This window comes from Struthio camelus, chromosome 23 (assembly GCF_040807025.1).
Source record: "Struthio camelus isolate bStrCam1 chromosome 23, bStrCam1.hap1, whole genome shotgun sequence".
NCBI classification, from domain to species: domain Eukaryota; kingdom Metazoa; phylum Chordata; class Aves; order Struthioniformes; family Struthionidae; genus Struthio; species Struthio camelus.
In genome coordinates this window covers 7,134,873-7,153,935 of record NC_090964.1, presented here as the reverse complement: position 1 = coordinate 7,153,935, position 19,063 = coordinate 7,134,873, and the positions used below count along the sequence as shown (strand labels likewise).

The 19,063-nt window shown below is 68.9% G+C and overlaps 4 protein-coding genes across 8 annotated transcripts; 3 read left to right on the top strand and 1 right to left on the bottom strand.

Moving 5' to 3' along the window:
• Nucleotides 1-5: 5 nt before the first annotated feature.
• FAM110D (family with sequence similarity 110 member D) lies at nt 6-4,604 on the top strand. Of its 4 annotated transcripts, none has more exons than XM_068917288.1 (4): nt 6-811; nt 1,259-1,483; nt 2,951-3,233; nt 3,478-4,604. In XM_068917288.1, the coding sequence occupies exons 1-4, from the start codon at nt 801-803 to the stop codon at nt 4,054-4,056; spliced, it is 1,098 nt and encodes a 365-aa protein (XP_068773389.1). In that variant the 5' UTR covers nt 6-800; the 3' UTR covers nt 4,057-4,604. The 4 variants fall into 4 exon arrangements, with proteins under 4 accessions (XP_068773389.1, XP_068773387.1, XP_068773386.1 ...); XM_068917286.1 differs by having other exon boundaries at nt 1,157-1,483; XM_068917285.1 differs by having other exon boundaries at nt 1,030-1,483.
• A 111-nt stretch (nt 4,605-4,715) lies between these two features.
• Nucleotides 4,716-6,094, bottom strand: C23H1orf232 (chromosome 23 C1orf232 homolog). Its single transcript, XM_068917390.1, has 4 exons — nt 5,872-6,094; nt 5,705-5,782; nt 5,520-5,617; nt 4,716-5,222 (listed from the first exon to the last, which is right to left on the bottom strand). Exons 1-4 carry the CDS (start codon nt 5,944-5,946, stop codon nt 4,952-4,954), a joined length of 522 nt encoding a protein of 173 aa, XP_068773491.1. The 5' UTR covers nt 5,947-6,094; the 3' UTR covers nt 4,716-4,951.
• Nucleotides 6,095-6,950: 856 nt separating this feature from the next.
• ZNF593 (zinc finger protein 593) lies at nt 6,951-8,366 on the top strand. The gene is made up of 3 exons (XM_068917388.1): nt 6,951-7,243; nt 7,532-7,594; nt 7,832-8,366. The coding sequence occupies exons 1-3, from the start codon at nt 7,047-7,049 to the stop codon at nt 7,971-7,973; spliced, it is 402 nt and encodes a 133-aa protein (XP_068773489.1). The 5' UTR covers nt 6,951-7,046; the 3' UTR covers nt 7,974-8,366.
• A 3,569-nt stretch (nt 8,367-11,935) lies between these two features.
• On the top strand, nt 11,936-19,008 carry CNKSR1 (connector enhancer of kinase suppressor of Ras 1). Of its 2 annotated transcripts, none has more exons than XM_068917573.1 (21): nt 11,936-12,014; nt 12,444-12,601; nt 12,727-12,929; nt 13,053-13,137; nt 13,552-13,593; nt 13,678-13,797; nt 13,875-13,934; nt 14,226-14,294; nt 14,458-14,577; nt 14,723-14,802; nt 15,376-15,491; nt 15,606-15,739; nt 15,992-16,022; nt 16,161-16,333; nt 16,469-16,542; nt 16,948-17,019; nt 17,148-17,221; nt 17,580-17,644; nt 17,723-17,837; nt 18,127-18,308; nt 18,386-19,008. In XM_068917573.1, exons 1-21 carry the CDS (start codon nt 11,963-11,965, stop codon nt 18,584-18,586), a joined length of 2,226 nt encoding a protein of 741 aa, XP_068773674.1. In that variant the 5' UTR covers nt 11,936-11,962; the 3' UTR covers nt 18,587-19,008. The 2 variants fall into 2 exon arrangements, with proteins under 2 accessions (XP_068773674.1, XP_068773673.1); XM_068917572.1 differs by having other exon boundaries at nt 11,948-12,014; nt 12,417-12,601.
• Nucleotides 19,009-19,063: the final 55 nt, after the last annotated feature.

Sequence of the window (19,063 nt, the reverse complement as noted above, 5' to 3'; positions counted from 1 at the left end):
GGACAAAAGCCAGGGATGGTGACAAGCACCCGTCACAGGTTTGCAGCCCAGGCTGGGTTATACCCAGCTGCAAGGGGGACAAGTGAAGCCGATGGGTCCGCAGGGAGTGCTCAGGGGTTCCTTGGGCTCTGCGCCATGAGGGCCAGGGCTTCGAGGAGCTGGGAGCGGGCTGAAGCCTTCGCCCCCCCCAGCCCGTGCCCCAGACCTTTGCGGCCCCTCGGCAGGCATGGGGAGGTGGGGGGAGCAGTGTGCTGAGCTGGAGGGCTGTTTCCCTGCAGGAACATGCAGCTCTCTGGGAAGGGGAGAGGGCAGAGGTAAAAATAACCCCTGGGTTGGCTCCAGTCGCTTGTGGCTTCCTGCAATTTACAGCCCTTCCCGGAGGAAGAGGAGGCAGGAACCTGCCTGGCCCAGAGCTCGCTTTGACCCTTTCACCACCGATGGGGAAGGTGCTGGAAGGACCTTTCTTTGCTCCTTTTCCCTTGCCAGCCACCGGTTTGGGGTCTGGGCTTGAAAGTGAGGGTGCCCATAAAGCCCTTGGGCAGGCAAGGGCTCATCCAGGAGGATGCTCTCCAGACGGGATCCCTGGGGATCACGGTGGGCTCCCACTCTCAAGCTGGACCCACCTTCTCAGGACTGAGATGCAAAATGAGGAGTCGCCAGAGAGAACGTGGTTTCGCTGTCCTGTTCTTGATGCTCCGTGTGCTGGGGTGGACGGAGAGCCCATGCCCCAGCTGTGAGGAGGTGAACACCTCTGCTACGGGCCCCCGAAGGAGCAGAGAGGAGCCTGCCCCTAAATCAGGATGCTGGATAGGTAAAAAAGAAAAGAGCAAGAGAGAGGAGGAGGGTTGGGAGAGGCGAGATGGAGCATGTGGCAGAGGCCACAGGGAAAGCAGGGGTTAATTGTGGCTGTGTAAGAGCAGAGGGGCTGGAAGGGTCAATGCTGGCGGGGTGCGTGGCACCGAGCGGGTTAATGACGGGGCCGGGACAGAAGGGGTTAACAGGGTGGCTCTTCCTTATGGTGTATATGAGGCTCCTGCCGGCGCCGGTCTCAGTTTGCTGCTGGCAGCCAGAGGGACTGGAACGGGAACGGACAGAGAGCAGCCGGGAGCATCCCTACGGAGGTCCTGGTGAGCGAGAGCATCCTCTGCCCGGCCAGGAGCGTCCCTGCGCAGGTCCCGGTGAGCGAGAGCATCCTCTGCCCGGCCAGGAGCGTCCCTGCGCAGGTCCCGGTGAGCGAGAGCATCCTCTGCCCGGCCAGGAGCATCCCTGTGGAGGTCCCGGTGAGCGAGAGCATCCTCTGCCCGGCCAGGAGCGTCCCTGCGCAGGTCCCGGTGAGCGAGAGCATCCTCTGCCCGGCCAGGAGCATCCCTGTGGAGGTCCCGGTGAGCGAGAGCATCCTCTGCCCGGCCAGGAGCATCCCTGCGGAGGTCCCGGTGAGCGAGAGCATCCTCTGCCCGGCCAGGAGCATCCCTGCGCGGCCCAGGTGAGCGAGAGCATCCCCAGCCCAGCGGCTGGGCAGGGATCACGGCGTGGGGCACAGAGCTGGGGCAGGGGTCAAGGAGCGTGCAGGCGTCGTGGCTTGGGGCGAAGCCAGCGGGTGACGGGACCGTGTGCTGGTGGCAGCTTGCCTCAAACCGCCCCAGAAAACCAGCTCTGTCTGAAACTGGGGAGAGGCTCAGGAGCGTGTCCGCTAGGAGCACGGGACCAGAAAAATCACGCACCGCCTCAGTTTCCCCACCTGTAAAATGGACATGGAGGAAGCACTGAAGCTGGTGTGCTGTGCGCGTTGAGATGCGGATGCAGGAAGCTCCCGGGCTGTTGGCTGTTTCGTTAGCCTCCGTGTCCCCATCACCGCCCCCGGTGTCTGTGGGGCGAAAGACTGCCACTCCCGGAGTCGGGGCTGGTTCACGGTTAGCCGCAGGCGCCGGGGGCGGCTCTTTGCCGCCATTTGGGCCTCTCTGTTCCCAGAAAACCATCTGCTTTGGGCATTTACAGCCCCTGGCTCAGACTCCAGGCCCCCTGCCCTGGGCACGTCACCTCCACCCCGATTTATGGCCCTGGTCCCATACTGCCCTCCTGTCGGCTCGCTCCCGGCTTTGTCCTCTCTCTCCCGGGACGGATGCTCGACTCAAGCTCAGGAAGAGCCTTCGAGCCCCCGGGGGCTCATAAAAGCCCTTGGCTCCATGACCCTCGCCGTGAATCCGGTTACAGCACCGAGCCGGCAGAGGTGTCTTCCATCCCGGGTAGCAGAGAGGAGATGCTGGCTCGGGAGCCGGCCGGCGCGGGGGACCGCGGGCTTCCCCGTCCCGTGGGATGGGGAGGCAGCGCCCCGGCGCCGCGGCCGCTCCTCCTCCGCGGGGAGGCGACGCTAGACGGCCACGGAGGAGCCGCGGCGTCGCGCCTCTGCCGCGGACGGGCACCGCTTAAAATAAACCTGCCCCCAACTCCTTTGTTTCCCTTTCCGAAAAGGGAAGCGGAGCAGGGAGCGGAGCGCAGGCCAGGCCAGCGCGGCGGGGGGCACGGAAACCCAGGCGAGCCAAAACGCCCCGGCGGCCCCTGTCCCGCTGCCGGCGCGCTCGGAGGCGCCCGGGGCCGCTCGCCGGCTTTCCTGCGTGCCGGGGGCCGCGCTTTGTTCCGCCGTCCCCTGGGCTCGTAAAGATAAGGCGGCCGGCTGCCGTATTTTTTCCTGTTTGCAGCGGCTCTCGGGACGCCGGCGAGGCCGGCGGATGCGCGGCGCTTCGCTCTTCCTGCCCGCCATTGTTCCTGCCGGCGGCCAGGGCTGCAGGGGCTCCTCTCCCGCGCCGGCCCAGGGCACGTCCGCCGGGCCGAGGGGCGAGAAGAGCCCTGCTCCCGGCCCCTTTCCTGCCCGCCGCCCACCCCAGAGCCCCGGCGGCCCCCCGGGGCCGCTGCCTCCCTCCGGGCTAACCCCGTCTCTCCTCTCTCCTCGCAGGGCCGGAGCCGAACGCGGGAGCAAAGCAGGGGTGGGACGACCCCCCGGGAGGCAGGAGCCGGCGCCGTCCCTGCCGGAGCCGGGTGCGGGCCATGGTGCCCCTCGGCAGCCCGCCGCCGGCCGTCTGCGCCTCCAGCGAGGTGGGGCTGGCGGCCCCCGGCCGCCGCCTCTCGCCCCTGGGCTTGCTGAACCGGGGCCCCGACTACCTGCGGGAGCAGATGCAGGGGGGCAGCGGGGTCCGGGCGCCCAGCGCCGTGGAGCGCCTCGAGGCCGACAAGGCCAAGTACGTCAAATCCCAGCAAGTCATCAACAGCCGGCAGGAGCCGGCGCTGCTGGGCTGCTCGCCCCGGCTCTCCCCCCGCGGCCGGCGCCTCCTCGCTCTCCAGCAGTGTCACGAGCTCTGCCAGGCCTCAGACCTGAGCCGGGACGGCCCCAGGAAGCCGCCGTGCCCGCAGTCGCCCGTGTCGCGGAGAGGGGGGAGCGGCAAGCGCCTGCTGAGACCCGACTCGCTCATCATTTACCGGCAGAAACGGGACTGCCCGGTGGTGAACAAGGAGAACGCTAAGGGCTACGGCTTGGTGAGGCGCCTGTTCCAGGGACCCCTCCGAGACAAGCCCCCCGGCTCCCCCGCGGCGGCCCCCCAGAGCCCCGACACCCCCATGCTGTGGGCGCCCGCCGAGAAAGAGGAGGCGAGGACGCAGGGGGCGAGCGGCGGCATCGTCCCGCTGCCCGGCGGCCGCCCGCCGCCGCCGGCCTCCCCCGGCCCTGGCAAGCAGCCGCTGGGGCTCCGCGTCTCCCTGCCGCTCTCGGAGAAGGAGCGATTCTTCAACTACTGCGGCCTGGACCGGGCGCTGGTGGAGGTGCTGGGGCAGGAGCGGTTTGGGCCGGCGGGTTGGGACGCGGCCTCGGCCCGGCCGCCGGGCTCGTGCGAGTCGGAGCTGGGCCGGGCGTCGCGGGGCAGCGGGGAGGACGGGGAGGCGGGCGAGGAGGAGCCGGGCGCCAGGCTCTGCTCGGCCGTCTCCGTCGTGGAGCGCAACGCCCGCGTCATCAAGTGGCTCTACGGCTGCCAGCGAGCCTGGGCGGCCGCCAAGGAGTCCACCGTCTGAGGGGCCTTGGCGGAGGGAGAGGCGACCCGACCGGCGACGGGGAGACCCCGGCCGGCCCCGTGCCGGCTGCATACGGCCCGCGGTGCCGGATGGACGTGGCGCCGGCGGCGGCCGTGCCAGGCCGCGGCTGGCCGGGAGAGCCAGCAGGTCTACCCATGGGGAAACTGAGGCACTGCGGGCTGGCCCCCGTTGGCCACATGGTTTCATGCCCTTGGAGACCGGTCTGAGCCCGGAAAGGGCTGCGTTTTGGGGGGTGTGGATGCTCGGAGGAGTGTGATGGGGGTGTCCGGGGGAGGAAGGGTTTCCCCCCCGCCAGGTCCTCCTTCGGCCTCTCCTCGGCGCTCCCCAGCTCCTGCGGAGGGTGGCGGGAGAGGGCAGCAGCCCCGGCGTCGTGGAGCCAGGCCCGGTCCGGGGGGGCGGGCAGAGCCCGAGCCCCCGCTGCGGGCAGCGCCCGCCCGGCCCCCGCTTCCCGCCGGGCTCACCGGATCCGAAGGGGAAAGGGCTGCGCGGGACCGGGGCAATGCTCAATAAACCCGGCTGTGTTTTTAGCCCGGCTGCGTATGCGGTTTGTGCCGGGCGCGGGGGCAGCTCCCCGGCCCCCCGGAGGGGCGGCCGCGGGCAGGGCTGAAGAAAGCTCGACGCGGCGGTGGGAAAAAGGGGCAGCTCGAGGTCTTTAGTGCAGACACCTCCAGGCAGGCAGAGACCGGCCAAAACTCACTGCAAACGCCCGCCGCGGAGTTACCCGGCTCCCTTATCCGAGGGGGTAGAAACAGCGTCGGGGAAGGGGGGCAGGCCGGGTCCGGAGCAGGCGGCAACGCGGGAGCCGGGGGTGCCGGGGCAGCGCTGCAGCGGCCGCCCGCGCTGCTGCAGAAAGTCCTTCCGGGCGGCTCCTGCTCTAGTCGCCCTTGGGAGCATTTTTATTCCGGATCTCGGCAAGTTTGTCGGCCAGGAAACCCCAGCCGAAGGCCCCTTCCTCGGGCTGGCGCAGGTCGGCGGCCGGGCCGGGGCGGGAGCCGCCGTCGCCCGCGAAGTCGCCGGGCTCCCCGGGGCTCTCGCCCGGCTCCGGCTCATCCGACGCCGCAGGCTGCTGCCACTTGGAAGCGAAGAGGTCCCAAAAGCCGGGTGCCTTGGCGGGGGGCAGCTCGGCCGGCGAGGCGGACAGCGGGCTGGGGAGACAGCGGGGGGACGGTCGGCGCTTGGGGAGCCGGGGCCGGAGAAGGGCGCCGGGACCCGACTGCCTCCGGCTGCTGGGGGGTGATGGCGGAGACCCCTCTCTCCCCCCCCCCGCCGTCCCCCTGCTCCAGCCCTCGAGCCCTCCCAGCAAAGCTTCCCCAACCCGTCGGGTTTCGGAGCCCGCGGGATGGACGCATGGATTAAGGAGCAACGCGGAGCCGGTGGCGGCAGGGGGTTTGGGGAGGGGGGGGGTTCATTGGGGGGGGGGCGGCGTGTTGGATCCCACTTACCGGTCGGCGCCGGGCTCCGGGCTGAGCAGCCGGCGTCCGTCCTCGCGGCCGAACAGGGCCGAGAGCGTCTGCCAGCCCCTGGCTCCCGCGCCCTGCACCTGCGGACGAGGCATGGCGCCACTCACCCGGCCCGCGGCCCCCCCCGGGGCGCCCGCCCCGGCCCACCGCCCCCCGGCCGCCCTCACCTTGCGCGCCAGCTGGGCCACGGGGCCGGCTGCCTCCTCCGGCGGCTCGGCCGCCTCCATCCGCTGCGGGGGCTCTGCCTGAAACGCAGAGGCAAAGTCAGAGGGGTTTTTTTTGGGGGGGGGGTCTGACCCCGCTTTGGGGTCCCCGCGCGGCCCCGCCGCCCTACCTCTTCGTCCGTCCGCTCGCCGCTCAGCGTCTGCAGCGCTTTGGACTTGTAGAGCCTCCAGAAGGCCTGAGTCATGGTGATGGGCTCAGGCGCCGGCCGCTCGCCCAGGTGCCGGGCAGCCCCCGTGTGCCTGTTCCCGGGCCGGGCTGCCCCCCCCCCCCCCCACTCCGTGGGGCTGGCGTGGGGGGCAGCGGGGTCACGGGCCTCCCCCCCTCCCCAGGGATCCGGTGTCGTCATTAAAATTTTAGGGGCTGCCTCGGCTGCACAAAGAGTAACCCAAGCCGGGCCGGGTGCCGGGGGGGGGTGGGTGGGCAGAGCGAGGGCAGCTGCTCCGGCCCCCCCCAAACCTCCCACCCTGGCCCCCGACCACCCCCCCCTCCCGGCACCCCAGGGCCCCTCGCCCAGCGGGGTGCCCCGTCCCCCCGGGGCCGGTGCCCGGCCGCAGCGCGGGCGCTGGGGGCACGGCGCTGCCCCCTCCCCGCTGCACCCCGGCTCCCCATCTATTATTGATTCCCCGGGGCGGGCGGTAAGGCGATCGCTGGGGGCCGGCGGGTCGGCGCGGCTCCTCTGCCCGGGGCTCCGCGGGGGCACCCGATAAGCGCCGCGGCCGCTCCGGGACCCCTTGGCCCCGGCTCCTGCAGGGCCCGGCCTGCTGAGCCCTGGCCAGCTCGTCGCAGCAGTGGTTGGAGCAGGGCCGGCCCCGGCATCACCCCTGGCCTCGAGGGCTGCAGCAGGGTGACAGCGGCAGGGTGACAGCCGCCACCAGCGGCCGGTCCCACCCCGAGCGCCCCAAACCGTCCCCGAGGTGATGCCGCGCTTCGAGCAGGCCACGCCGCCCCGGTGCGGGGCCAAAGCCCAGGGGGAGCCGGGGGGTTTCGGGGGGACGCGGCCCTCCCGGGGGTCGGCCACGCCGCAGGGTGCAAGCGCCAGGGCCGGGGGGGGGGGACCAAGCGGGGCCGGGCAGGGCCGGGGTTTGGGGCCCGGCTCCCCCACCCCCCCCCCCAGCGCGGCGGGTCGCGGGGCACCGAGTCCCGCGTGGGGCCGCGCCGGGGGCGGGGCCTGGAGGGGTGGGCGGGGCCTGCCGCCGCAGGGGGCGGGGCCTGCCGCCTTCCCCTCTCTCCTTGCGGTGCGGCGCGCTGACGTCATCAGCGGGCGCCGCCGCCGCCGCCGCCATCATGTCGCCGCGGAGCAGCCGGCGCACGGGCGCCCACCGCGCCCGCTCCCTGGGCCGCCAGGGCAAGGCGAAGCGGCGCCGCCGGGACCTGGACGAGATCCACGCGGATCTCAGGCCCGAGGTGGCCGCCAGGCTGCTGCGGCAGGAGCCCGACCCCGACCTGCCGGGCTGCGCCCAGTTCTACTGCCTGCACTGCGCGTGCGTCACGGGCCGGGGGGGGGTAACGGCCGAAACGGATAACGGCCGCGGGGGGTGGGGGGGGCCGGTCTGGGGCAGGGGTCGCTCTAACCCCGGTAGTTTGTCCCGGGAAGGGATGGAGGCCGCCCCAAGACGGGGTGGGCTGGTAGTGGGGGGGCTGCCGCTGGGGCCCGGGCAGCGGCTGCCTCACGCGAGGGCCCCTCAGAGGCGGCTGGGCTTGGCTGTCGCTCCCTGTCCCCCGCCCCGCTCCTGCCTCGGGCTCCTCTCACCCTCAGTCTCTCCCTGCAGGCGCTACTTCGTAGATCTGACCAGCATGAAGGAGCACTTCAGGTCCAAGGTGCACAAGAAAAGGTAAGTGTGGGGGGGGGCTTCTGTGGCACTGTGAGCCGCCCGTGTGGGTCCTCGTGCCATCCCCGGAGCTGCGCCTGTAGCCACAGGGCTCTGCCCTGTCTCCAGCTTTGGCAGGGTGAGGCTGGTGGTGTCAGTTCTGGGCCAGTTTGTACAGGAGTTTGGCTTGTTTTAAGGAGATTCAGGTGAACATCAGAACTCACATGGGTGGTTTAACAGTAATTTCTGCCTTCTTTTCAGGTTGAAACAGCTGAGCGAGGAGCCGTACACGCAGGAGGAGGCAGAGAGAGCGGCTGGAATGGGATCCTACATCCCCCCAAAGAAGGTAGAAGTACATACCCAACCGATCGATGAAGAAATCGAGATGGAGGCGTCCAGCTGAGTGCAGCGGACTAGAGGGCCAGGGCTGCCCTTATTACAGTGCTGCAAAAAAGGTGTTTTGTTACTGAGCCCTGTGAGGAAAACGAGCTCTCTTCCAGCCTCCCAGCAACGAAGCAACAGTTTTCCTGGCAGCTTTCCTTGCTGAAGAGCTAATGAGGAGAAGGCAGCCAGAGAGACCTTGGATGCCCTCGTTGGGGAGGGCGCTTGTGTACTATGTGCCTGACAGCAGACTGTGTTCCCCTTCCTGGGGAAGGGACAAGCAGCAGCTTGGTGTAAATGTTATATGGCTGTGCACTCATCTCTCTGGTTTTAGAGCAATTTTAGATACTTCTCCTTGGGTTAGAGGTTGACACCTCTAAGTCACCCATTAAAGTATGTTAATCAACAGGCTGGCAGTGTTGAATGCAGAATTCTTTGCTAGTGTGGTCCAGGCTCTGGCTTGGAGCAGTGCTGAGGTAGTGGGGACAGCTGCCCTTCTGGATTGAGGGTAGTCTCTCGATTTTAAACTTTTCCTGAACCTTGGAAGTGAAATATTCCCAGAGTGCCTATCAGTTTGTAGGAATGGCCTCGTCACAGTTCTCCTGCCCTGACAGGAAGGTAAAGCTCCCTCTGGTTTGTCTTCCGGTGAGGGGGATCCTAACGCGTTGGTGGAAGGTGCAGCACAGGAGCTTCTTTTGGGGGACTGTGTGCTGGAACGAACTGCTCTTCAAGCCCTTGGGTCTATCGCAAGCAGCTTTTTGTGTTTCTGGCCCTGCCTGATTTGAGCTCCCAGAGTGGGCCCTGATCCCCTGTGCGCTTTGAGGGGCAGGCGCTAATGTGTTCCCAGCAGGGACACCTCCGGGCTTCTGCCCACTAAAACGCAGTGCCTGGTGAGTGGTTTCATACCCCCAGAGAGCAGCGGCATGGGGCCGCGCACCCAGTGTGATCCAGTGCCTACCGCGTATCCCCCAGCCCAGTGCTGTTCTGTTCCTGCGCAGGGATCCTGCTTCAGCCGCCCAGGCTGTCGGGTGCTCCCGCCCCTGCTAGGGCAGCGCCTCCCTGCTCGGCCTCTCTCTGCTATGCGACTCCAATGTTTGCAACGCTTCCGTGTTGCAATGGCACTGACTGCCGTAAATTCCTGCAGAACAGGTTTGACTGATACAACTGTGGCACTAAAACAACAGATGAAAGGTTTGTCCCCCCTGCTGAGCCACAGGAGGAGGGAGCGCTCAGCTGTAGCAGCAGAAAGGCAGCGAGACAGTGCAGCTTTGCTCAGAAGGAAAAGATTTATTTGCATGCAGACTGACCAGATTTCTTCCCCCCAGGGTTATCGAGGCAATTAAACCTAGTTCTCTAGTTGGTATCTAAACACTCTCTGCTAGGGGCAGCTTTGCTCCATGCAGCAGCTCGGAGCAGTGTGGGGTTTGGTGTGCAAGAGGGAGAGGTGGGAAGGTCCTGGTGGGGAGATGGGGCATCTGCCCCCTGCTCGCAGGCAGCAATTCTCCGATGGGAGCCAACCCTGTGTCCTCGTTTCCACTCCCAGCCTCTTGCTCGGAGGCTGATCTTGGTCCCAGCCCTCCCAGCTCTGTTGTTATCTAACAGCGCTTTGCGCTGACCTCTTTTCTGCCGGCTGGTGACGTGGGGCTGCTGGCTGAGCCGCCCGGGGAGGGAGGAGCGGCTGTTAATTGGAGCTGGCCTGACTGCAGAGGCAGCACGTTCCCCTGCGCCGGTTCGGGGAGGGAGCCCTGTGCGGCTGCCAGCGAGGCGCAAGGGCTGCGTGGGCCCCTCTCCCGGGAGCAGGGTGGGGAGAGGGGGGCCAATGCCTCACCCAGGCCCTCCTTTCCATGCGTCTCTGTTCACTGAGGCTCGGTTGTCTCATGGTGGCAGGATCCTGGCTTCTCGGCAGCGGCTCAGTTTAGGGCTCAGCTTGCCACTGCCTGAAATTGGGTCCCTGGGCTGCGCCTGGCAGCTCTTGAGCTGGAAGGTGACCCTGGCTGCCAGCTCGCAGCGTCGGTTTGTGTTGTTGGGGAATCGGAGTCAGAATCGGGTTGGCTTTTCCATCCTTTGTCCTAGCTCCCAAAAGGGGGACAAACGTGTCCCCTCAGCTCCAGGGCAACAAAAGGCCAAGGCAGGGAGGGGAAGGGCAGGATGCAGCGTAAGCGGGCTACGAAGGGGCTATGAGGCGAGAGTGAGTCAGGAGACGCATCCGGCAGCTCCCCGTAGCCAGGGCTTGGTGAGCGGAGCGGGTCCGGCAGCTCCCGTGCCACCAGCTTGGGGCTCGGCTGGAGAGAGCGGGGAGGGGTGCGATGTCGCTGGAGCCCGGGACTGTTCCCTGGGCCAGGCAGCGCCCGCCAGCTCCCCGGCCTCACGGCTCCGGGGAGGCTTTGGCGGGGCCGGCCATCCGCCGGGCGCTGTAGTAGGAGAGGCTCAGCCCCACGGCGGCCAGCAGCAGGGCCAGGTGATTCACCAGCCGGTCCCTCGGCTCAGCCTCCCGCCACCCTGCCAGCTGCATCTGCGGGAGGAGAGGAGAGCGCTGCGAGACCCGAAACCACCCCGGGGACGGGACTCGGTGGCCCTGGGAGCGGGGACAGGCCCTGCTCCGCTCCGGCACGCGCTGGGCTAGCCCGGGGGCTGCGCGAAGACACGCGTCTCCGGGTACGCTGACCACGGCCGTGCCCTGAATGTCCTGGCTGCGCCCAGAAGAAACGCGGAGGGATTTAAGGGAGAAAGATGCAGTTTAGCCAGGGGCGCGAGGGTGCTCTCGGGCTGGGCTTTCTGCCCGCTCGCTGGGCTCTGCCTTCGGTGGCAGCACCCAACGCTGCACCCTCGCAGGCAGCTCCAGCCCTCTTTGGGGCCGGGAGCTGGGGTACGGCCGGGCATCGCTCGCGGCGGCAGACAGGGCTCGCGGGCAGCACGGTGCCGGGGGGTCCCCACGTGCCCAGCCCCAGCCCAGCTCGACCCTTACCTGGAGCAGGCGAAAATACCCCGGGGTTAAGCGTCTCGGGCGGATGATCATGGTGCGGCGGGGAAGGGCGATGGGCAGCTGCGGGAGGAAGAGGAGAGCGGCGAGGCAGGAGGAAAGGCCCGCGGCTGGCATGGCCCCGCACGGAGATCAGCTGGATCGGGGGCCCCCCGGCTCCGTCGTCCGGGAACGGGGTCGGGCCGCGCGTGGCCCCGGCAGTGGGACCCCCCCTGCCGCCGAGTCCCTACCATGGGTCCAGCCCTGACCCGAGCCGCGGCCGGGGGCCGCCAGCCCTGCGCCCTGGCTCCGAAATCGCCGTGCGGCCGCCCAGCGCGGCGCGGCCGCCCATCAGCAGCTGTCAGCAGCGATCAGCGCGCGCTGCTCCCCCAAGCGCACGGCCGGGCGAGGGGGGGACGGCCCCGCCAAGGCACCTTCCGGGAGAGGCCAGCTCCCGGCCAGCCAGAGCGGGGTCTGGGGCTCGGCGGAGCTGGCCGCGGGGCCCCGGCGTGTGCCGCCCTGTGCCTCGGTTTCCCCACCTGCGAAGGAAGGGGGGGGGGAAATCGCCCCCGGCGGGGGTCCCACCCTGGGAGCTGACGGCCTTCCCCTCCGTGCTGCCTGCCTGGGGGAAACCAAGGCACGGCGGGCCGGGAGCTGGGGGGAGGCGCGTGCCCGCGGCCCTCCGTCTCCCACCCGGCAGCGCAGGACGTGGCCGCAGACACCGTCCCCGGCGGTTCAGGCCCAGCGCGGGGGGGAAATAAGTCAGCGGGGCCGCAGGGAGGAGAGCGGGCCGGGGAAACTGAGGCAGCGCGCGTCGGCGCTCGCCCCGCAGCGGGGAAACCGAGGCCCGGGTGCCGGGGCGGGGGGGGGTCTCGGTGGGCCGGGGCTCTCCCCGCTCCGTCGGGGCCGGAGGGGCGAGCGGAGCAGGCCGGGGTGGGGGATGCTGGGCGGCGGGGGCGGGCTGCGCGGCGGAGTGGCGGCCGGGCGCACCAATCGGGCCGCCCTTACCTGGCGCAGGTGTGCCGGCTGCCGCCGGGGCCGCGGCGGCGGCCATGGAGCCCGTCGGCACCTGGAGCCCCGCGCAGGCGGCCGCCTGGCTCCGAGGTGAGCGGCCCCCGGCCGGGCCACCGCCGTCCCCCACCCCGGCGGGGACCTGGGGGCGGCTGCGGGGAGGCAGCGAAGGGGACGGTGGTGGGGGGACGTGCCTGCTGGGGGGGGGGTCACGGCGCTGGCCCTTCTCACCCCCCGGAGCGAGTGGGGCGCGCGGGGTGCCGCTTCCCAACCTTGGGGGGGGGCCTCGTGCCCCCCCCCCCAACGCTGCAGCCGGGCTGCGGTGCCGGATGGGCTGAGACCCGGCAGACTCATTCCACGGTGAGGCGGTGCCCAGCATCCGGCTCGCCCCGGCTGCGCCCGCGGGGATTTACCGCCGCTCCCGCCAGCGTCACCCGGCGAAGGGGCCGTCGGGGCGGGGGGACCCGCGGTGTGTCCCCCCTGCCGCCCCGTCAGCTCCAGGGCAACGCGTCCCCGGGGCAGGCCTGGACGCGGCGGTGCAGGGGTACCCCTTCGAGGCCTGGGGGCTGGCCGGGGCCGAGGTGCTGCGGCTGTCGGCGGGCGCGCTGGAGGCGCTGGGCGTGCGGCGCGTGGGCCACCAGGAGCTGCTGCTGGAGGCCGTGGAGCAGCTGCGGGCGCTGGTGAGTGCCGCCGGCCCCCGCTCTCCCCGGGGCGTCCCCGCTCTCCCGCGCCGGGGCCGGATGCGGGCAGCATCCTCGAGCATCGCCCGCTTCCCTGCCGCCCCGGCGCCTCTCTCCTGCGCCAGGACGAGGAGCTGGCGAGCACCAGCCTGCGGACGCTGGCGGAGAAGCTGCGGGCGCTGGCGGGCCGGGCGCAGGCCCTGGTGCTGGGCGAGCAGCCCGCCGGGGCGGGCGCCGGGGCCGAGCCGCGGCCGCCCTCCCTCGACCTGCTGGCCTGCGTCGTCGAGCTCGTCGGGGCCGCCAAGGAGCTCTTCTCGTGGCTCAACAGGTCGGGGCCGGGAGGGCGGGCAGCCCTTTGCACCGTCGCTGGCCCCCCTGGGGCACCCAGGGGTGCTGGGCACCCTCCGCTCGGCCCTGATCCGTCTGTCTGTCTCCCTCTCGTGCCCTCCAGGTACCTCTTCTCCACCCTGAACGACTACTCGGCCAGCCGCGACATCGTCTTCCTCTGCACCGAGCTGGCGGAGGCGCTGCAGGAGGTGAGTGCCGCGGGCGGCTGCCCTGCCCTGAGGCCCCGGTGATGGGCATGAGCCGGGCTTTCCCGAATCCGAAGCCTGTGTGTGCTGGAGGCAGCCGTGCAAGCGCCAGGGCTCCCAGCGTTATGGGGGATGCGGCACAGGGGGTCGCAGGGCCCGTCCCCCCCTGCCCCAGGAGCCTGGTTTTCCCGCGGGGACCCTGGCTGGGACGGTGCCGGCAGGGCCCAGACTGCGCCGGGAGAGCGGCTCCGGTGGGGTCCGGGGAGGAGGAAGAGGAGACCTGGCGATCTCTCACCCTGCTGGTGTTGGGGGGGCTTCGGCTACCTGTAGGGACCCCCAGGCCGGACCCCTTGGGTGCTGTCTGGAGCCAGCGCTGCCTGCGGTGGCCCTTGTGCTCAGCCCCTTGCCTCCTCCTAGGACTGCCCAGCGGCCGAGAGGGATGGCCGGATCCTGACGATCGTAAGTGCTGGCCGGGGGCAGCCGGGGGGGGGGGGGGCTGGCAGCACCGTCGCCCCCCGCTCAGCCTGGTTCTGTCGCCCCCAGTGCCAGCACATCGTGGGCATCTGCGAGAGCATCGTGGGCTGCAGCCCCGGGCAGCTGCTGGACCGCACGGCCGTGCTGCAGCGCGTGGGGCTGGCGCCGGCTCTGCCCACCGCCACGCTGGTGAGTGCCCTGGTGGCCCCGGCCCCGGATCTGCCCGCCGCCCCGCTCACGGCTCCCTTCCCCGTCCCCCTCCGCAGGACCTGGAGATCACATCCACCAGCTCCGGCCTGCACTTCGTATCTGGGACCCCCTCGGAGGTGAGTTGGGCGCTGCTGAGCCCGTGCAACTCGTCTCACGAGTGAGCACAGGCCAGGCTGCAGCGGGAACCCCGCTCCGCGCCGTGTTTCCACCAGCCCCTGGGCTCCCTCCTGCCGGCCGCCCGGCATGGCCCAAAAGGTCAGGCCGGCTGGTTAATGTTTAAGCCGGGCTTTGCAAAGCCCCGCTGCTTTCCCCCAGCCGCAGCTCAGCTGGCGGTGCGAGCGCCTCGGGCGCTTCGCGGGGGGCAGCCACCGCGGCGCCCCATCCCGCTGCCTCCCCTCTGCCCCCAGGCGCTGGCCGTGCGCGGCCCCCCCATCCTGCCCGGGGACGAGATCGTGCAGGTCAACGAGCAGGTCGTGGTGAGTGCGGCGGAGTCCGTCTCCCGGAGCGGCTGCTTTGCGGGATGCAGGGATGCATCCCCGGAGGAGCTGCTGGCAACGTGTCCTCTGCACGGCGGGGGGACGGGGGGCGAGCGCAGGGCAGGCGGCCGCTGGTCCCACCGGTGGCCGGTGCCCTTTGCAGGTGGGCTGGACGCCCGTGAACCTGGCAAAGAAGCTGCTGGAGAAGCCGAGCGGGGCCACGCTGGTGCTGAAGAAGGTGCCCCCCAGCCTGCCCGGCTCCCCCCAGGCTGCCAGGCAGCAGGTGAGCGATCCCAGTGCCCCTAGTAGAGCCCCAGCGCCAGACTGGGCAGCAGCGGGAGGTAGGCAGGGGTGCTGGGAGCATCTCAAAGCCCCGGGGCACCGTCCCCAAGCGGGACGTGGGCTGGGAGTGACGCACTGCCCCGCAGGCAGCCCGCTCGGATGCGGCGGATCCCGCCGGCGCCAGGAGCAGCGAGCGCCCCGGCAGCCCCGCGTCGCTGAGCTCCAGGTGAGCCCCGGGCCTGGTGCCCCGCGCGCCCCGGCCCTGCGCAGCCAGCGGGTGTTCGGGAGCATCCGCTCCGCCCGGGGTGGAAAACGCGGGCTGGGAGCACCGCGACGGAGAGTAACGTTCACGCGAGCGTCCCCGGAAGCTGCCGAGAGTCTTAAGGCCAAAACAAAAAAAAAAAAAAAAGAGGCTCTGTTTGCAATTAAGTCACTTGGTAACATTTAAATAGGAGTTGCAACTATATTTAGAACTGACCCTTCTCCTCTCCCGGAATGGAAAGGCGTTTGCAGAGCCGTTGCCTGCTGCTGGCGCGTCCGGCCGAGGCAAAGGGGCCGAGGCCAGGCTGGAGGCGCCAGGCTGTGCCTTGATCTCCCTGTTGGGGCAAAAAAGCAGAGGGGCTGGTTTAGCCGGTGCCTCGTCTCTCCTCCACGTCGCCGCTTTCCCTCCTCCCCTGCTTTTCCGGGGAGAGAGAAACGCCTGCGCCCGGGCGAGCGGCGCGGGACCTGGTGCTGGCACCTCCGGCGCGGCCGCGGGACCGGCCCCGACAGGAGGGATATTTGTCCCTTCTCCCCGCAGCGTGGCTGCCGACTGGGAATCGGGACCCGACTCGGCGCCGGACCCCGCCACCGACGAGGAGGACGAGCGAGCCGCCAGCCTGCCCGGGGACCTCCTGCAGGGACTGCTCGCGGACGGTAGGGAGCGGGGTGGGGTGGGGGACGGCGTCTGGAGAAAAAGCAGTTGCTCCGTCGGGGATACGGATGGGTCCCGCGGAGCGGAGATACAGCCGCTCGGCTGCCGGGCCGCAGGAGGCTGGGGCGCTCCGGGCTCGCTCGCCGCAGGTGCCTCGGAGGACGCGGCGCCAGGGAGCAGCACGCCGCCGGGCGCCCTCACCGCCGCCGGCCCCGTGGACCTCGGCCCCCCGGCGGCCCCCGGGAGTGAGGTGAGACCCGGGGGGTCTCGGGCAGGGCTGGGGGTGGGAACAGGACGGGTGTCGCGTGCAGCCCGAGCGGCGAGGCAGAAGCCTCGTGCCGGGGGGCTGAACTCGCTGCCGCAGGGTTTGCAAAGCAGCCAGACGAGGAGGACCCTCCGTGGGCGGCAGGCGCAGCTCGGGGTGGGGGTCTCGGCTGCACTCCCCCCCACCTCCCCGCCTGCCCGCTCATCTCTAACCGCTCGTCTCCACCTCTCCACCCAGGGCAGCCCCGAGACGCGCCGCAGGCCCAAAGGTGAGCTCCTCAGATCCCCCGACGTGCTGCGTGGCCCCGCCGCGGCAGGGGTGGCCGCCCCCCGTCCCCGGGAAGACGGCGGAGCACGGGCCGGGGCTGCCCGCGGGCGCTGGGCACCACCTCCTCTGCCTCCCGCAGGAGTGGCGACCAGGCTGAGCCGCCGGCGGGTCTCGTGCCGGGACCTGGGCCGGGTGGACTGCGATGGCTGGCTCCTGAAGAAGAAGGACCACGTGGGCTTCATGGCCCAGAAGTGGAAGCGGTGCTGGTTTGTGCTGAAAGGCCACACGCTCTACTGGTACAACCATCCCAATGTGAGTGGAGCCCACCGGGTGACCTCGCTCCCGGGGCCAGACCCCGGGCGGCTGGGAGAGGAGCGTGGGGCCAGCCAGGCTCTCCAAGCCGGTGAGCAGTGGACGGTGGTGGACCTTGCTGTGTTTCCCCTGCAGGATGAGAAGGCCGTGGGTCTCATCAACGTGGCCACCTACGATCTGGAGAGCACACGGGAGCAGAAGAAGAAATAGTGAGTGGGTGTTGATGCCATCATCTTGGCTGTCTCGCCACAGACCTCCCCATGGCGGTGCGGGTGGGACGCTCTCCGAAGGGCACGTGCCGGCAAATCCTGCTGGGTGCCACCTGCCCGTCCCAGCACAGCGCTGGAGGGGGTCGCGGCTGTGCTGGCAGGACCGGCTATGCTGTGGCGTGGGATGTGCGTTGTGTTTCTGGTGGTATCTGGGATGTGGCCGACAGTAGTATCCAGAGCATCTCCGATGTCAGGGAAAAGCCTGACCCAAGCCTGCAGGCTGGATTGGGAGCAGGAAGGCTGCCAGCATGGGGGAGGCTAGATGGGGGCTTAGGGTTGCCTATGGTCGTGGGTGACCCTGGAGAAGCAGCAGTGAACGCAGCTGCCCCCTCACCCTTCTTGCAGTGTTTTCCAGCTCTCCCACGAGAAGTACAAGCCCTTCATCTTCGCCGCAGAAACGCTGGCTGATCTGAGCATGTGAGTAATGCCCAGGCCGGTCCTGCCACAGACGCAGCCCAGAAACACAATCCCGTGGTTTGCAGTGGCTCAGGCCACAGCGGGGAGCGGGCTGGCTGTGACCATCCATACATCTGTCTTTTCTCAAGGTGGGTCAGTCACCTGATAACAGCCAAAACGAAGTACACGTTGGCCCACCAGTCGGTCCCGCACAGGGAGGAAGGTAAGTGCAGCCTTTTCCAGGACAGTCCAGGAGGTGGGAGAAGGGGTCGGTTCCCCCCAGGGGAGATGGGGAGCCTGCAGGGAGCTGTGGGGCTGCAAGGACCCAGGGTGTCCACATGGCAGCGATGCCTCATGGATGGGTTCCTGCGTGGGAGCACTAAGAGCTTTGCCCATGTCCTGAGGGAAAACCATGGGAACTGCCTCTCCCGGCAAGGAGAGGTTGAGGGGAGGGATGGGGTATGGGATGATGCTTAAGCTGGGAGGGCTGGAGGGGCAGCCTGGCCTCTGCCCCTCTGGGGGCACCAGGCCGTGGTTTCCTGCTGCCCTCCGGACTCACCATCCTCCCTCATTGCCTCCAGACTGCTACAGCGAGACCGAAGCCGAGGACCCAGATGACGACTCTCCCAGGCCCAGCTGTCACTCTGTAAGTGGCCCTGTGGGAAAGGGGACATCCTGAGGAGGGGAGATCCTTGTCTCACCTCCTGCCCCATCTCTCCTCCAGCCAAAGAGGAGGCTGCAAAATGCCCCGGAGAAAGCCCAGCTCTTCCTGGCCACCGGCGAACCCAGCAGTGCAGTCAGCAGCCCCCAGGGCAGCCACCAGTCCCACTTGCCCATGGGTAGGTGCTCGAAGTGCTCGGGGTGGTCTGTGCCCTGTGCTGGATGGAGCCCCATCTCCATTAACCAAGCTCATGGCCACCTTTTGTCTGCATGTGGTGGTGGGAGAGGTTAATCCAAGTCCTTGCAGGCCTGTTGGGACATATCTTAGGGTGTCTTCACCCTCATTTTGATCTATGGCCCAGTCTCCCCTTTGGATTTGGGATGCTCTTGGGACAGGGTTGCATGCAGGGCAACCCTGCGGGTGTTCAGGGCTGTTCGTATGCTGTGGTGCCCCCTCTCGCCACCTAGACTCTGAGGAGGAGGACCTCGAGAGCCTGATGCAGTGCCTGAAGCAGGGGGGAGTGTCCCTCATCGGGCGGCAGCGGTTTCTGACGGAGGAGCAGTACCGCAAATCCTTCATCAAGCGCAACAAGAACCCCCTCATCAACGAGAAGGTGCACCTGGTGCGGGCCCTGCAGAGCACACTCAAGGTGGGAGCCCCTGGTCCTCTCCGGCCCTTGCCCTGGGCTGTGCTCAGCATCCCCCAAATCTCCTTTCCTCTCTGCAGGCAAAGCTCACGGAGCTGCAGGTCCTGGAGCAGCTGCTCAACGATGTCACGCTCACCTCAGAGAAGTTCACGTGCTGGAAGGAAGAGCACCAGGACCTGTACCAGGAGCTGCGGGAGTGGTGGGTGCGTCAGCAGGGCCAGGACTTTGATGCGGGGCTCGGTGCTGAGCCCAGGCCACCGCAGGAGGCGGCTGAACCATGACACCCCACAAGAGCTGCTGGTCCTTCGCTGGACCTCTCCAGCACAGATCTCTCCCATTAGAAAACACGGTGCTGCCGGAGCAAAGAGGATGCTCTGCCTGTCCTGGCTGGTCCCACGGCATGGGATGGGTGGTGGTGGGGGGGGGATTTACATCATTTTTGAAGGCAGAGATGTGAGCATGGACTTTCTGTGTGAGAAGTGGCTTCTGCTACATCTCCACACGTTGGAGCGGGACATCGCTGTGACAGCGCGGAGTCTCGCTTTCTTCAAGGACGCTTTGCCTTGGCTCCACATTGGCAACGAGGGCCTTTTCCTGGAGGAACGTGGCCCTGGTGCCCCCGACTCGCGGGCCAGCATGGTGCCTGCAGCTGGCCAGGCCTGGGTCCCTTCTGCTGTAAATAAAACTGCATTGACGAGAGCTGATTATGTCTGGTTCTCTGCAAAATGTCCCTGTAGTGACAGCCAGCCCCTACCGGT